This window comes from Sorex araneus, chromosome 3 (assembly GCF_027595985.1).
Source record: "Sorex araneus isolate mSorAra2 chromosome 3, mSorAra2.pri, whole genome shotgun sequence".
Taxonomy (NCBI): domain Eukaryota; kingdom Metazoa; phylum Chordata; class Mammalia; order Eulipotyphla; family Soricidae; genus Sorex; species Sorex araneus.
In genome coordinates this window covers 130,779,589-130,796,752 of record NC_073304.1, presented here as the reverse complement: position 1 = coordinate 130,796,752, position 17,164 = coordinate 130,779,589, and the positions used below count along the sequence as shown (strand labels likewise).

At 55.4% G+C, this 17,164-nt stretch overlaps 1 protein-coding gene across 1 annotated transcript in view; it reads left to right on the top strand.

Moving 5' to 3' along the window:
* Positions 1–1,498: 1,498 nt before the first annotated feature.
* The window catches only part of JAG1 (jagged canonical Notch ligand 1), a 37,009-nt gene continuing 21,343 nt past the window's right edge, over positions 1,499–17,164 (top strand). The window contains exons 1-4 of the mRNA XM_004610921.3: positions 1,499–2,081; positions 2,504–2,809; positions 11,369–11,420; positions 16,487–16,741. Coding sequence (XP_004610978.1) covers positions 2,001–2,081; positions 2,504–2,809; positions 11,369–11,420; positions 16,487–16,741 — 694 coding nt within the window. The 5' untranslated portion in view covers positions 1,499–2,000. The remainder of the gene's footprint in view (positions 2,082–2,503; positions 2,810–11,368; positions 11,421–16,486; positions 16,742–17,164) is intronic.

Genomic DNA, 17,164 nt, shown 5'->3' with positions numbered 1-17,164 from the left:
AGGACCATTTCTTGGATTCAGATGCTCCATTTTGGTGGCTTTGAGCTAAAAAGGGAGGGCAGTTGGCTAACTTATTTTACTTTCCAGAAGGATGCCATCTAGTCCTGGAAACACTGTTCATCGAGACCCCCATTAAATGTAGTAATAATGATCACTGACCGGCCCTTTCCTCTTAGAACCCAGCACGTTGGACACGATTTCCCCTTGCCTGGCGGCAGCCCACCGCGCTCCCGCAGCTGCGGAGAACTCGAACCCCTTTCTGGGCCTGGAGTGGTCCCGCGTTTCCGCAGGTACGCCCACGGGAGGGGCCAAGAACGCTGCCCACCTTGCAGCAGAAACCAAATCCTTCCCCTAAAGCTGTCCCTCAAAAGCAAGCGGCAGGTTAGCCGGCCGGGATTGGCAGAGGCTTCCGCCAGCCCGCGGCTTGCTTTGACCTTGGTTATGACCGGGAGTGTCGCTGTTAATTGCGAGGCCCGCCTCAAGGTGGAAGAGAGCGCGGGTTTCCATTTCCACCCCCCACCAGCAAGTTCTGGAGCGTAGCGAAGGCTCCCAAACTGCCTTCCAGGCTCCTCCCCAGCCGCGCCGCGAGCAGCTCGGAGGCCGCCTACAGGTGCAAGCCCGGCACTGCGGCCCCGAAAGCGGGACGAGGAGGGGGGCGGGGTGAGCCCGAGCCCACCAGCATCTGGGCGGGCGCCTCCCCCCACCCCCACCGCGGGCGCACAGTGCCCCCCGCGCGCCCCCGCCCCCGCGCCGCTCGCTCCAGCCGGGCGCGGTTGGGAAGGGCCGCCGGGAGCCCCGCGAGGGCCGTCCGGGCTCAGACGGGGGCGGGGGTGGGGCGAGGCCGAGGCGCCCCCTCGCCTCTGCGGCAGGCCTGGCTCCGGGAAAGTTTTCCCAAGTTCCCAGCAGCGCCAGCCCAGGTCGCCTCCGCGGGGCGAGCCGACGGCGGCCAGCGCGCCAGCCCCGCCGCCGCCAGCAGCGCGCTCGGGGCGGCCCGGCTCGCGGGAACGGGCCGGACTCCCGGCGGGCAGGCCCTCCTCTGGGGGCGAAAGCCGCAGCTGACGCAGGCGGCTTGGAAGGCGGAAGCTGTCCCGCTCCGGCCGCTCCGGCAGCGCCGCGGCGCCAGCACCTGGGGCCCCGACGGGCGGGCAGCGGCGCCCGGCCCCGGGCGCCCGACGGAGGCGGTCCGCGCCGCCCCCCGGGTCTTCCACCTGGCACTGCGCGTCCCCGAGCAACGGCCCTGGCCCGGGTCCTCCCCGCGCCCTCCCCTCCACCGCGCCTGGCCCCAGACTCCCCGGAGCAGGGTGTGCGACGGGGTCCGGGAACAGCGAGCAGGACCGGGCGCGTCTGACGCGTTCCTAACCCCCCAGCCCCTTCCAAGTTCCTATGGGCACTCCCCCTCCCATCAAACGGAGGAAAGGGGCGTGCCCGGATGGACACGCCCCTCATGAATATTAATACACGCGCATGCGCCTGTCTGGTGCGCTGGGTAGAGGTGGCCAGCTCGCGCCGCGGCTCCCAGACGGGCTCTGCGAGTCCCTCTCCGAGAGCCGGGTGGGCACGCGTCATTGTGTTACCTGCGGCTGGCCCGCGAGCTGGGCTCGGGTTTTTTTTTTTTTTCCCTCCCTTTCTCCTTTCTATGCAGCTGATCTGAAAGGGAATAAAAGGCTGCACATAACCATAATAATAAAAGAAGGGGAGCGCGATAGAAGGAAAGAAAGCCGGGAGGTGGAAGAGGAGGGGGACGCCTCAAAGAAGCGATCAGAATAATAAAAGGAGGCCGGGCCCTTTGCCTTCTGGAACGGGCCGCTCTTGAAAGGGCTTTTGAAAAGTGGTGTTGTTTTCCAGTCGTGCATGCTCCAATCGGCGGAGTATATCAGAGCCGGGACGCGGCGGCCGCAGGGGCAGCGGCGACGGCAGCACCGGCTGCAGCGGCGGCGAGAGCAGCAGCGCGAGCACCAGCGGCGGCGGCGTCCCGAGTGCCCGCGGCGCGCGGCGCAGCTATGCGGTCCCCACGGACGCGCGGCCGGCTCGGGCGCCCCTTGAGCCTCCTGCTCGCTCTGCTCTGCACTCTGCGGGCCAAGGTAGGAGTCTGCGGGGCCTCCCTCCCGACCCGCCCTCTCCGCTCCCTCGCGGCGCGGGACGCCTGCGGTGTAGCGCCCCGAGCCGGCTCCGGAGCCCTCGGGCGCGCGGCTCCTCGGCGGGCCCCCGGCCGACGGGGCTGCACCTCGGCGGGTTAGAGCCCTCGGCCTCCTCCATCGCGCCCTCCGGGCTGGGCAGACGGGCTCCTGTTCCCGGCCCTCGGGGCTGGCGTCGGATTTCTCTCGCCGGTGCTCGTTAACGCTGGGAAATCACGTAGAGTCGTGGCACTCCGTTGGCCGAAATTGTTTTCCCTGAGCGCTCGGGGGTCTTGTTGGGGCGGGCGGGTCCGGAGTTGCTCTCCCCCCCACCCCCTCGAGGAAAACCAGTTTCTCCCTCGCTCATCTCCCCCCTCCCTCGCCGGCAGGTGTGCGGGGCCTCTGGGCAGTTCGAGTTGGAGATCCTGTCCATGCAGAACGTGAACGGGGAGCTGCAGAACGGGAACTGTTGCAGCGGCGCCCGGAGCCCGGGGGACCGCAAGTGCGCCCGCGACGAGTGCAACACGTACTTTAAAGTGTGTCTCAAGGAGTACCAGTCCCGCGTCACGGCCGGGGGGCCGTGCAGCTTCGGCTCGGGGACCACGCCTGTCCTCGGGGGCAACAGCTTCAGCCTCAAGGCCAGCCGCGGCACGGAACGCAACCGCATCGTGCTGCCTTTCAGTTTCACCTGGCCGGTGAGTGGACGGGGCGGGAGCGCCCGGCGGCTCAGAAACTCGTGACCGCGCCGGCTCGACCGGGGCGCGGGGGATTTACAGGCTTGGAAGTGTGGGCGCCCAGGGGGCACGGCCGGGCGCGGGCGCGGAGAGTCTCCAGAGGGGTCTCGGTAGGCCCCATCCCCACCGCTGATTGCTAAGCGCACGAAAAATGTGGCGACCCCCACCTCCCCCCACACCCCACCCTCCGACGTTGTGAAGCGCAAAAAAAAAAAAAAAAAAAGTTCCGAGGAAGGCCGGTTTCAACTCGCCACGGGAAGGCCCTGGCCGGGAGTTGGCCCTGGAGCCGGGAGGTCATTAGCGATCTCTTTGCTGAACCAATTAAGCCTGATGCGCCGGGGAAGGGGCCGGGGCGCAGTTCTGGCCTCCGCCACGCCGTCCAAATTGGCACCCTCCCCTTTTCCGTGAGCGGCGGGGCGGGCGGGTGTGTCCTTCCTGAAGGGTGTGTGTGGCGGGGGGAGAGTCCGTTTCCCGCGGCTCCCCGGAGATTTTGGTGCGAGTGGGGGCGCGCTCCCGGCTGAACCCGGGGGTGGCCTCCGCTAGGGGGCGGGGGGTGTCTCCGCGGCTCCTCGGGAGCTGCGGGCCCGGGAGCCTCCGCCCCCTGCCGGCCCCTTCCTGCCCTCGCCCCCGCGTGCTGGAGCCCCGGCCGCCTCACTTCCAGCGGTTCCCGGGCTCTGGAACAGCTGTGTTTGCAAACTTCCCGGGGAAGGGCGGGGGTGCGCCCTCGTCCGGCGGCGGCACGCCCCCCCCCAAAACTGGCATTCGAGGGGCGGGAGGCGTTGTGCCAGGGTCTGGGAGCAGCAGCCCACTAGAGGCAGCTCTGGAGGATGCCAAGTGCGTGGACCCTATTTCCCCGCTGGAGGCCCGGCTCCCACCGGCCAACTCTGCAGAGAGGCCCTTGCAACACCCCGAAAGGGGTGGAAGGCAGATGAGAGCGATTGCAGAAGGGGAGGAAAGGGGAAAATGTTGGCGTCCTCTGCCCCACTTCTGCTGTCCAGGAGGCGGGACTCCTTGCCAGGACTGGGGTTTGGCGCGGCCGCAGCCGGGAGGGGCGGGGAGCGCGGTGCTCCCGGGAGCACGTTTCTCCACGTGCTCACACGGACGGGACGCACGCTGCTGCCTCCCGCTCCGCTGAGATTCGAGACTCCGGATGGGGAAAAGTCCACCTCCTGCGTGAGGCTGGCTGGGGGAGGGGGCGGTCTCCAGGCCCTCGCCCACAGCGGCTGGCGTTATAAGGTGCTCCCTGCTGCGGGCGAGATAGCGAGTTATCAGAAAGGCCACTAAAAAGAGGCTTACAAAAACCTGTGGGATAGAGTTTTCTTCGAACGCTTCTGTTGTGTTTTTTTTTTTTTAACCATGTTTTTTGTTTTTTGTTTTTTAATCTCGTTTATTCAGTCCTAGCTAGGAGAACTCGAAGTTAAAGAGGTCAGCCGCTTTTTAATTGCACTGGGCCTGAGCTGACTGATTCCTGGTGCCTGGGAAGGGGCCTGCAGGTGGTTCCACCCTCTGGTGGATCCCTGTGCAGCCCCTCGCTCTTCACAAGACCATAAAAGGAATCTTATTTGTGATGTGGAAAGGCTGCCGGCCTGGCTGAGGCTTGTTTGGGAGAGGAGGGTCAGAGAACTCTTGGCTGGTTTGGAAGCTGCAGCCTTACTTCCCGGGCTGGCTTGGGAAGAGTGGCCGGGAAGGTGTGTCTCCTTTTGACACTTGGCAGGGTTCTGGAAGGGGACCGAGCGGAAGGGGCATGCAAGGGCAGGGAGGCAACTGATCTGCCGGGTCTCTTCTGTGGCTGCAGGCCCCCCAGGTCACTCACCATGACACCCTCTCAGCCTGTCTCGAGAGGGGCTGGGCCTGGGGTTCCCACTTTACCGTGGTTCTTTTGAAGTGGGGCCAATTACATGTATCTCTCATAAACTCAGCTCCACCCCGCTGCCCCAAAAAGGCCTCCCGTGAAACATAAGTCTGATTTCCCGAGGGGCATTGGAGTTTTAGGTGTGTTTTAGTTCACTTTCCCGCGTGTGGTTGGAGAAACACCCCAGCTGGGAACTCTTGGAGCGTGGTTCCAGGGCGAGTGTAAAATGAAAGTACTCGAGGCAGCTGAGGGAGAGAGCACCTTGGTTTGCTCTGGCAGTTGCTGGTAATCGGAATGTGGATTTCAAACAGCTGCCTTTCAATTATTGCTAAGTAGACTTGATGCAGAATTCCAGGCTTCATGCACCAGGGCTATATAGTTTGGGGGCTGGAGAGATGAACAGTAGGTAGGGTGCTTGCTTGCAAGTGGCTGATCCGGGTTTGATCTCCAACACTCCGTAATGCCCTGGGCCCCACCAGGGGTACTTCCTGACTGAACACAGAGCCAGGAGTAAATCCTGAGCACCACTGGGTGTGGCCCCGTAACAAACCCCAAAAGATGCAACTACAGTGGACTTGAAGCCCCATAGTGCATGGCCCTGTGACTCTAAATCTGCTGACTGTAGTTCAGAGTGCATGGTAGAAGGTCATTTAGAAAGTCATGTTACTGATGGCTCTTACTTGGGCTTATGACCACATTCGGACAACTAGGCTTGTCCTGGGAGAAACGAATTTGTCCTGATATGAAATATAATCCCAACTCCAGTGTTCACGCGAGAAGCTCCATAGAGGTGGGTCTGCCTGCATGCCAGATAGAATCTGCTTATGTCTCAGCCCCAGTCTGGGCAGCTTTCAGCCAGCCCTTGTACAAGGGCTGCTTCTGGGGACTTAACTTGAAGCAACTAGCTTGATTTATGATCCCCTAATGGGGGGGGGGGGGACACTGATAAGAACAAGGTGAGGTAATTGGGCACAACAACAAATGATTTAGGAATAGCCATGTGTAAATCACTAAAATGAGTGAGTTGCACCTCCCCCAAATCAGTGCAAAATCCCAGTAGTACTTACTAAAAATCCATTAGTGTAATTAACCACGCCTCAGCAACAGAGCTGTTTAAGACCGCCAGAATCCTGATTAGCAGTATTGATGGATTGCTGGCCCTAGGGTGGCAGGAGTCTAGAGAAACTTCGGGAAAGCAATTGAGGTATCTCCTATCTCAGTCTCATTATCTAAGTGCCTTTGGCGCTGATAAGGCCTGCTGCTCAGCTTAATTTTTTAAGGAAACCCAAGTGTGATTCTTGCATACCAGAAGGGTGCCTGCTTTGGCTACTTTACACTTGAGGCCTGAATGGCCAACTACTAGGATTTTGGGGTGAATCAAATGCCATAGGGTTAAACACAGAATGTAACAGAAAGGTCCTTGCCTTGATGCCTTCTACTGTGTTTTCTGGTCCTTGACCCCGTGTGGATGTTTGGACACGGTGAAGGGTGGAGCAGTGGGGTTCTCATTTGCGCTCGCTCCTTTCTGCAGCCAGTACGCACGACTCATGTGGTCATCTTGCAAACAAACAGCACATGTGTGTGAAGTGCTCAGAGCTAGAAATTTTCTGCTTGTGGAAGAAAACCTATCCTTGGCTCTCAGATTCCCACTTCAAACTGAAGTGGGAGTGACATCTGCATTGCAAAACCAGGCTCCGGAGAGCGGTGCGGTGCTTGCTCCGGGCTCAGTTCTTCCCAAGCCTTCTCAAGTTGAATCTCCATTCAAGGCACTCAGTTTCTGCTGTTCCAGGTGTGACCTCCTTTCTGTTTTCTTCCTCATCGAAGTTTCTTAGCAACTCATTCAAACCTCCAGGAGTCCTTGCCTGAGATTGCAACCAGCCAACCAACTCCACAGTCCTAATTGCTCAGGGACTTCAGAGATTTTTTTTTTTTTTAGGGAAGATTGCAGCTTTGGGCATCAAGGCTGTTGGGGGAGTTTGGAGAGTAAGGAGGAAAGCCATTTCAAACATAGCTTCTCAGGAAACAGAGGCTCAGAAGACTACCCCCTGAAATCTTTGCAGCCAAGGGGTGTGGTAAGGGACCTTTGGGGTGAAAGGTATGTGAAAAGTTTGGGTGTGGAAGGAAAAAATGTTAATCCAAGGCAATAGAGGAGGGGTCTTTTATGTGGCTGATCTGAAACCAGGAATGCAGAGGCCTTGGCTGGGTCCATAGGAGCCTCGAGCCCATTAGAGAAGGGTCAGAACTGGCTTCCATTGTCAGGCTCTCCAGATTAATTTCAGTGGAAGAATGCCTTGTCTCTTGATGCATATGGGATTAACATGATCATCTCTAAGGACAGATGTTTCCAGGACTTACCCCCCTTGGTCAAACTGGAGGCATTTTCCTACCCTCCCACCAACTCCCAAGGGCACATTCCCAGCTGCTCAGAGAAGTGACACCTGGTTCCACCTTTTCAATACATTTGGAAAAGAAATGAGAACAGAATCCTATTGATCCTCGTTTCGACATGGGAGTCTGTGTTATGGTGCAGGGGCAGCGATGATTCGTGTATGTTTTTAACAATGGTTCGTGAAGGGTTGGGGGGAAGGTTCTGGGTTCTGGTCTTGCACGCCTGCTGCACCGTAGCTGGTGGAGCCAGGTGGTGATTTCCTTGCTGGTTTCTGGTGACGGTGTGGACTGCTAGGCCTTGTAGTGGCATTTATCACCGTGCAGTTTGTGTGCAGGGAGGAGATCCCATGATGTGGCTCCCAGTGGTTCTAGTGGTATGTAAATAGTCAAACAGGCAGAACCCTCTACCAGCTCAGCCCAGTTTTTATGCACTTTTGGTAAATAAGTAGAAAGGCTTCTTGTTCAGGCTTGCTGTGTGTGAACTGGACCGTTGTGCTTGGCTGGCTTCTCGGTATTCTATCTATTAACCTCGCCACCCTTTTGTAACTGGTGCATTTAATTATCAGTGGGATGCTTTTCAAACAGGTAAGGGTAATGATGGGAAAGGGGTGGGGGGCATCTCATTGAGGCTCCAATCTGGATATGAGCTCTGGGGCCTACTGGGTGAGTCTTTGAGGTGGGCTTTCATGAGAAAATCACCCTTTGTAACCAGATCGGACTCTATTGAAATGTCAAGCCCTGCCGACTCAATTGCTTTCGAAGACCGCTCTTAGATGCTGGGGGGCGGCGGGGCGGGGGGGGGGGCTATGTTGTCCATGTTCCGTGCCTCACCTTGCCAAAACGCAAAGCGAATTGTGTGTGTGAATGGACGGGCGCCCACCCTCGAGACCTCGGAAGCCTTCATTTTTGTTCTAATGTTCCGTGAGCGGAATATTTGAGACTTGGGCCACCCAGACACAGTCGGGACGAATGTGTGGGCCGAATGGACTGAAATGAGGATTACAGAGAAGAATGTGGCCTCTCCAAAAATAATGCTAATCCAGGCCCAGCAACAGGAAGCGCAGTTGAGTCAGCAGAAAGAGGGCCCCAGACAAACCCTGGGCTGACTGGCTGCGCACAATGGCCCCACGGGCACATGGGGCATTCCCCAGGGCTGCGTTCTTCTGCCTGTCGCAGCAGCCCGGGTTTTGGACGCCACTCGCGTGCCGTTTGGATGGCGGTTTGTTTGTGTCCGTCAGCTTGGCAGGAGTGGAGGCAGCCGCTTGCTTCTCAGGACTTGGTTTGGCTGCCACTGTTGCCAGGAAAAGGAAGCTCCCAGCTGCCAACACAATTACCTTTGTTTCTTCCATCCCCCCCTTCTTAATGTGGCAATTAAGTGCTTACCACTGTGCCCGGTGCCAAGGTAACCACCGTGGAGCAGAATGGGCACACAGCACAGCCCTCCCCACGGTCCCAGGGCCAAGGCCAGGAGGTGGCCTGGGGCCGCTGTGGGCTGTGCTGGCAGGGGCCCCCCCTTGCAGATAAAAGGGGCACCCATGCCCACCCCCAAGCTCATTTGGAGAGAGCTGGCGGCTCCACTTAGCTGCAGCTTGGGGAATGAGAACCCCAGTCCTCCCCCCACCCCCGCCTCCGGATTGTTAGACTTCCCGGGGCCTGGAGGTGGGAAAGCGCAGAAATGATTCACTCTGCAAACCCAGACTGCAGATGTCCCGACTACTCAGCCCGCCGGCTCTGCCCACAGTGCCTTGCTCTGGGGGAGATCTCAGGAAAAGCCGAAGGGCAGGTGACTAGTGGAAACCATGGCAAATGCGGGCCTTTGCTCTGCGGGCTTTGCGGATTTCCTCGTGGGTGTGATTGTCTGCACACTGGCGCGCGGGCGCCCCAGCTTCTCTGGCATCCCTTTCGGAGCCCTCGGGAGGCGATTTGGCCTGGCTGGCCCTGGGTCAGACCCGCCTGACCACCATGCTTCTGGTAGACTTGACTTCAGCCGGCTTCAACCCTGCTTCGATGGCCTTCAGGTGTGCGTGGTCTGAATCCTGAGTGGCGCTGCAGAGTTGTGGGATGTACAGAGGTCAAGCGTGGGCCTGGGAAAAATTAAAGTGCCCTAGCAACTAATAATCATTGCTAAATTATCTTGATTGTTGATCTATGGTGTGGGGACGAGTGGGAGGAAGAGTGCCTCCTAATAGGAGCCTTGGAGGGAGCCGTTTCCTCTGAAGGCTGGGTGGAGGAATCCTTCTGCCCCAGGAGGCGAGTCCTAGAGCTTGGAGCCCTGAGAGAGAAGGCGGGGGGGGGGGGGGGCGAGAGAGGGGGGATCAGGAGACTGCTGCCAGCATCGAGCTCCTGTCCTCACCCTAGCCTTGCCTCTTGGAGGGTGTCCCTGGCAACGCATGACAGCTGCGTCCAGAGTGAGCTGTTTGCCGCCCTTGCCCCTCCAGGCGGGGTGGAGTGGGATAGGCCGGGAGTGAGGATGCTGCTCCTGGTAGGTGGCGTGGCCCTCCAAGTTCTTGTGTAAGCGCAAAGGATGTTTCTCCTTCCTCAAGCAGTGAGCCCGAGCTGGGGGTTGTGGGTATGATGTGCTCAGCGCTTGTGCAAGTCTGTCAAAACTCGGGGTATCAATGCATTTAATCAGAGGATTAATTACAACAATATGTGGAAGTAAAGAACGTGGGTCTCAACGTGACCGGCAAATGAAGGGCTTAATTATCCCGGCAGCTTCTCATCTGGCCTCATTCTGCCTGGGCTCTGGCCGCCAATCAAGGGAGAAATGTAATTTCTTTCGGCTCTCAGGGAAGAGTCCTGTAATTTGTCGGAAGTCCTCGGAAACTGGGAGGCTGTAAATAAGGTGTAACTTTCACTAATAAAATATTAACGAGGACAACAATGAATTTGGACTTGCGGCCACTACCAGGACAGAGCTGGGTACGTGCCCTGGCTTGCCCGGTTCTGCTTGTCGTTTGCAGCATTTTCCCACAGTTCTCAGGGCACGCAATGGAATCCTGCTCTGCTTGGAGTATGAAACATATTTCGGCGAGATTCCAGAGCAGGATCTATCACCAGATACTTTTCTGTTCAGAAGGTGGCCGTGTTGCTGTGAGGGCAGAATGTGGGCCTGGAGTTGTGAATGAAGCTCCCCCTTTTCTGGAACTGTTGCTTGCTTGCCCCTGGAGGTGCCCGCTCTGGGGAGCTGTTTCCGGCAGGCAGGTTTTATTGACTCAGCATGCACCACGGTCAGTGATGTATTCGGTATCTGAGAGCGGCAACGCAGGGCTACAGAAAAGAATTCCTGGGCCTCTTCTCCCCGGCCCCCTCATCTGGATTTCTCCTGGGTCCATAGAGCCAGAAGGTTTATTTAAACCCGGGTGTTTTGTAAGATTGACCTCATTCTAAATTACAAATGAAGATTTGAGTAAAGGCGGGAATTTGCTAATGGCATGGATGGGGAGGGGGGAATGAGAAGGGGGTGTTGGAATGCTGAGATAAGCCTAGAAGATAAAAGGTGCCTTCAGTATAATAGCTGGCATCTTGCCAGTGTCCAGAGAATTTGTTTAGTTAGTGGCTTCTGATAATTCCCGGAATGTTAGATCTTATTGACAGATACGTTCATCAATAAATACAATTCCCGCTTGTGTGGCTATTTCTCCCTTCTGTAGTTTTGTGCCTGGGATCTCCCCCACCACTCCAGACACCCCCCAACGAAGTCTGCTGCCTTTTCTTAGGAGTCCCTCTTCTCTTTGCACCTACCCCCCCACCCCTGCTTCCTAGAGTCACCTGATACTTGTGGGAGCCGAGATGCTCTCACACAGACAGGGCTTTCAAAGGGGTTCTGAAAAGGAAAAGGGGGCCTCCCTCGGGATTGCCTTGCTGTGGCCTAAAATGTAACTTTAGCAATCTCTGGCCCACCTCACTGGAAGCAGGACCCCTCCCTATGCAAATACCTGGTTAGGTGAGCTTAGAGTAATACCTTTGGGGTTTTTGTTTTTTTTCTCATGCATTAGAGAGGGTCTAGGAACTTTGGGGAACTTGTATGTTCTCCACAGCAGACCATCACCCCCATTACCCACCCTGTGAGAGGTGTCAGTCTGGGGAGAGAGGGGGAGGTACTTGGTGTGAACTCAAAATACCCTAGCTTCATTTGGAAGGCAAATGCAATGTTCATTTCAGCTCTCTGGTTTCTTGGAGTGCAGAGGAGGTGGTGTAGTGAGCGGGGGGCAAGAGTGTATCACAGCTGAGAGTGGACTCCCGGTTCTGAATACTAAGCTGTTGTTGATGTCTTGCAGAGGTCCTACACTTTGATCGTGGAGGCGTGGGATTCCAGCAACGACACTCTCCGTAAGTATCGCGGCCCTTGACTTGACACGAGGTGTTCCCCAGAGGCACAGTGCTCTGTAGCTGTGTGTTATCGAAGTCCCCTTGGCCCTCTGGAGACCTTCCACTATCCCCGTCCACGCAGCCACTCTCCAGCCATGCCACACTCCCCAGCTCAGCTCAGCTCAGCGGAGCCTTTCCTTTAACCGCCCCTTGCGTTTCAGCTTGAAATATTAAGTGGCCAAGACTGATTCCCTGGATATGGGACCTAGATCTCTATCTTTGGGATAGAGATCTTAATGGTTTTACAACTATCAAACCTTGTCACCTGCTAAAGGATCAAAGTCGTGACTTTTTAAAAGTCCATTTAAACGTTAAGTGAGTGAGTAATCTCTCATCGGAAAGATAAAGCCAGCAAAGGTGGCACTGGGCTCTAAAGACCGACCTTGAATTTCACTGGGGAGCAGGTGAGCCTCCAGCTGCTCTGGCTTTCCCACACTGTGTCGCACAAGCCTTTCATTGAGGCAGGATTCCAGGCTTCCCAGCCCTTGCTCCTGCCCATCCCCTCCTGAAAGTTGACTCTTGTGAGTGCGGGTTGCTTTTCAGAGCTGCTGGGCTTGGGTTGGCCGGGAAGCCACAGGGGCTGTGCCTGAAGGCTGGCGGCCATCTGGCTTTGCTTGTTGTCTGCCCGAAACGGCCAGGAGGGTCTGGGGGTTGGCATTGGAACACTTGATTCCCACTGACACCCATTGGTCTGTGCAGGAGGAGGAAGTGCGGATCTGATGTTTGGTCCTTGGACTCCATTTCTCTGTCTTGTCTTTGTCTCTCTACCTCACTGATCCTTTCTTTTGTGTTTCTGCCCTGAAGAACCCTGTAGCCCCCTCCACCTTTTGATCACGCTTTTGAGTGAACATGGTTGTGGTTTTGGTGGGAGGGAGGAGGAGTGGTGCAGGCGGGGCGGGGGGTGGTACCCAGTGGTGCTCAGGGCTTCCTCCTGCCTGGCCCTGCACTTAGGGATCAGTTCTGGTGGGGCACGGGCACCTGAGGCAGTGCTGAGGATCGAACCAGGCAGTTGTCCTACTCGCTGATGCATCACTCTGGCCCCTCTTGATTGAATCTGAAAAGAGGGTCCCGAGCTGCTGCTGTGAGGACCTGCTCTATTAGTGCTGCTTCTGCACTGTGGCTGGCTTGTGGGGTCACCTGGTGGCCACACAATTGTTGCTGAACCCTACTGTGTCAGGGGCTCTGGTGCCTTGGGGCCACTCCTGTGCCTTTGGCGTCTGAACTCCAGGTCTTCACAAGGGACACACAGCCCCTCTGAATGGTGGTGGTGGGCTGGTTATGGAGAAAGGGGGAGTGAGTCACCCACCTTGGATGCAGCTCATGCCAGCCAGGGTTAGACGCCTGTTTGTTCTCCACTCTCCCTCCTGCCACAGACGCGGGGGGCTGTGTGAGTGCTGTGTCACTGTGACCTGCTTACAGTGGTAACTAAGCACTGGTGGGAGAGAGCGGGGTGGGGAGGAGCAGAAGTGTTCTACTTACTCACTCTCGGAAACGTTCAAGCCATTTTGTGGGGTGAATGTTCTTAAGATTGATCTTGGGGTGCGGGAAGGGATTGAGGGGAGTGCTTGGGACCTTGCACACCTGCAAGGGACTCTCCTGAGTCCTACCGACACGCCACAGGCCGGAGCGCGTCCCCCTTTGCAGCTGCTCCGTGGTCTTCTCTGTCTCAGCAGGTCCTATCTGGGGCTCTGGGGCGACTCCTCTTGCTAGGGGTAATGTGTATTGTTGGGGGGACAGTGAAGATTTGGAGAGGGGATTACAGGGCTTTCACATCCCTGCTTCTGGAGATGGGGTCAGCATAGGGTGGCCCATTGAAGGTCCCTGTGTGAGCTTCTGTGAGGAGAAATGGGGATTTGCTGATCTGGGTTTATTCACTTGCTCGTTCAGTTCCTCTTTGGCAGCACCATGTGAATGCTTAGTGATGAATTAAGATATGAACCAGATATCTGGGAGTCCCCCCAGGCTCCCTCCTTTTTCTCGGAATCCATCCCCAATCCATCACCAGTTCTTTCCTTGGACCCCCACACTAGAATAAGTCATTTCTGCCTGTCGCCACCTGACACCCTAGTTGCCGTCCCCTCGGCCTGACCTTGCCTTTGCCAGTGATCGGCTCCACCCCTGCTGCTCTGGCGTACTCCAGGTGTCTGCCTGCCATCCTGTTCCCATGTGAGTGTAACATTGTGTTGTCATCTGTCCTTTAAGCCACTCAGAAGCTCCTGGTTGATCTTGGGATAGTATTTTTTCTCTTTCTTTCTTAGGGATTCCCAAAGGCCTTGCCTCCTTGTCGTTTCCACCTTCCATCCCACGTTGTCATTCATCATTCGAGTCCTTCCTCAGCACTCGCCTTTCTGTCTTCAAACTCCTGCCTCAGGGCTTTTGCACATGCTTATTCAGCCTGGGATTTCTTGCTCCTTCCTCTCTTCACCCTCTGCTCTGCCCATGGGGCTGCATTTCATCAGGGCAGATGCTGAGACTATGTGGCAATTGAAGTGGAACCGGTGACTCTTTGGGGGCATAAACAGGCTGAAGACATCCTGGCTTGGGAGCCAGAATTCCAAGGACTCATCAACTGTGCAGGGAATGTTCCTGGGCAGAGCTGGGCCCCGGGGAACCCACCAGCCCTGCTGAATGTCTGAAAGTTGGCTGAGGCGGCTCATCCTGGCTTCAGTATTATTTCTGTTGCATCTCGGGATTGCCCTTTGGAAGGTTCAGATTGCCTTTTCAACCGTGGAGCAGATGGTTTGTTTATTGTAATGTCTAATAGAACGTAAGCACAAATAGACATAACTTAAGATCGGGTTTTCTTTAGGCCTTTGCCTTCCTGGCAAGGCTTTGGCTGAGATTTCTGGATTATGCTTTGACTCACTGTTCCTTACCTCCCCCTGGCCTGAAAAGCTTTGTGGGTGCTTTGGGGTTCCCCTTCACACTGTTGAGGATTTCGGGAAAGCCTGGTCACATCCTTTCCAGTCACCACCTCCCCCTCCCCGGTCCCCACGCTGATAGTAAGCAAGATTGGGGAGGGAGGTTTAAAAGCAGCAGGCACCAAAGAACTTTCTCTAACCCAGATGAAAGCATGTCACAAGCAGTCAGCTCCTGGACTCCTGACTGGTAGAAAAATTCTGTCACACAGGTGTGAAGTTACTCACACCGATCTCCAAGCTGCATGGGAGATATTTACAATGCTTTCTTCAGAGTTTTCTAGAATCAGTGGAAAGCAGGCTGAGGTATAGAAAATAACGTGTCAGTCTGCACCTAGAGGGTTGCCCTGGACCCAGTCTGAGTTGTTTGTTGTTGATTGCTGCTGGCAGCACACTGGAAGCTTTTGAGCTCTGGTTAGTGTGTTTAAATCATTCCCTCATTAAGCTTTCATAATCACATGGTAATAGCCCACTACATCTTAAAATTGAGCCAGCAGAGCAAACACATAGTTAATGGAGGAACATTTTTGTCATTCTTTGGCCTCTGTTTGTTTGCAAAGTTAGTAAAGTGTTATCTGCACTTGGTTCGGTGCGTGCGTGCTTGGGTGTAAATCTGCAGGTATGTGGGCTTGTTCAAGGCTTGTCTGGCCCACACAGCAGTTAAACCCAGAGGGTGAGTGTTCGGGCTCTGTTGGAAGTAAAGAGGATGAAGCCGCCTGCCCTGGAGTCTCTTCTCCTGGGTCCCTTGAACCTACCAACTACAAAGCCTTGTAAATGAGCTCAGGCCCTGGGCCTAGAAAAACAGGGTTGTGGGTGGGTAAGAATCACAAAGGCATTACAGGTAGGCCTGAACCTTGTAAGACAAAAAGGTTTCTCCCAGTGGCCTTGAATTTGACAAGGCAGTGCAGCCTGGTGCTGGCAGGTTTAAGCAAATAAACAAGAGCTGGCTGGGGTGCTAACCCAGTGCCTTGCTTGCTTTTTCCATCTCTCCCCTGAATCACTGGCACCTGGTGTTCAGAGCTGGTTCTGTACCTGCTTCTCAGAGGTATAAGTGACCTCAGGGCAGGGACCACTTGCTCTTCCTGAGAGCTGGCAGCAGCTGTGGGCCTCTGCCTCTCCCCATCAGGCCTTCCTTTAAGGACTTGGCTGAATGCAACCCTGCACTACTTATCTGTGAACTGGGCTGAATTAGTTTCCCACCCACCTTCTGGCCAAAGGTAAGAGGGAAATGCATCAAGTTCACGGTCTTGCTACTTAAATGCCTACCTAGAGAGAAGGGAGAGACGTCTCTCTTCCCTCAGTGAAGAGTTTGAGATACAGCTCTTTGTAAAGGAAGAAGCAAAACTCCAAAGCCAAAAGTGAAAGACTGCTCATTTCCAAAGCAGCATTCCACATGGGACTGCATACTACATATAATATGTAAAGAGTCTTTGCAAGTTAAGATGACTGACAGTGTTTTAGAAGAGCTGGAAGAGGACAGAGGTTACAGTTCACAGTTCAACAGTTTTGCAAACATGTGAGATTGAGGTGCACTGTCACTTAATACAATTAAACCAAGAGATGTCAGTCTTTCCTATCAGACAAAGATCAGAAGGCTCAAATCACAGTGTTGGCCTTGCAGTTGGGGGAGTCTCCTTACATGTGGAAGGACAAATTGATGGCTTTCAGTGGTAGTGGAGAGAAGGATAAGTTTGTGTTCATCCTTTTCCTTCATTCAGCACTTCTGTGTCTAGAATAGTCATTGCAATTGGCACCACACAGGCACATTGACTCAAGGACGTCTGCTGTGACTTTGATAATGAATGACCAAAAGAATCTAGTTCTTCTGCTGGGGCCTAGGTAACACATTTAATTGTGGAGTCCAGGCCATGGAATACTACACACCCATCTAAAGGATAGGCCATGAAATACTACACGCCCATCTAAAGGGACAACACTTGTGCTTGTGTTTGCTTCTGGGAAAGTGGCAAGCGATGAGCTTTTCATTTTCTGTTCTTTGGGCTCTGAATCTTGTATGCATTTTTCTCTTATTCAAGATAGCCACGAAGCTCAGGATAGGAAGTCCTGGATGTGAGTTATAATGCATTCTCTCTCTCTCTTTGCCTCTAGAACCTGACAGCATTATTGAAAAGGCTTCTCACTCAGGCATGATTAATCCCAGCCGCCAGTGGCAGACGCTGAAGCAGAACACAGGGATAGCCCATTTTGAATACCAGATCCGCGTGACCTGTGATGACCATTACTACGGCTTTGGCTGCAACAAGTTCTGTCGACCTCGAGACGATTTCTTTGGACACTATGCCTGTGACCAGAATGGCAACAAAACCTGCATGGAAGGCTGGATGGGTCCTGATTGCGACATAGGTATGTGGGATGCGTGCCAGTTGGGCGCCCCAGCCCAGCCCTCGGAAGTCGCTGGGACTTTGGGTGTCACATTCTCACCTCATTCTTGGTCAGGTCACCTGTTGCCCACTAAAGGCAGGGTGAGATTTTTGACTGATGCCTCGTTTGGCAGCGGGAGGCTAGGGACTATCTACAGGACCCATGGGTGTTCTTTGCCTAGCAATAAAATGTTAACTGCTGACAGCGCCCATCTCCTCACAGGGAGCACTGGCCTGCCGAACAGGCACTGCACACTCTGGTTCTCTAGCCCAGAGTCTGAGTAATTGATACGCAGTCCAAAAGGCCAGCCGCTTTGCCTTTGCTCTGTGACCCAAAGCTTCCCCCTGGTCCAGATTGCAGTCAGACTCCAACAGAGATGAAGTCCCTACCTCGTTCCTTCCTCGG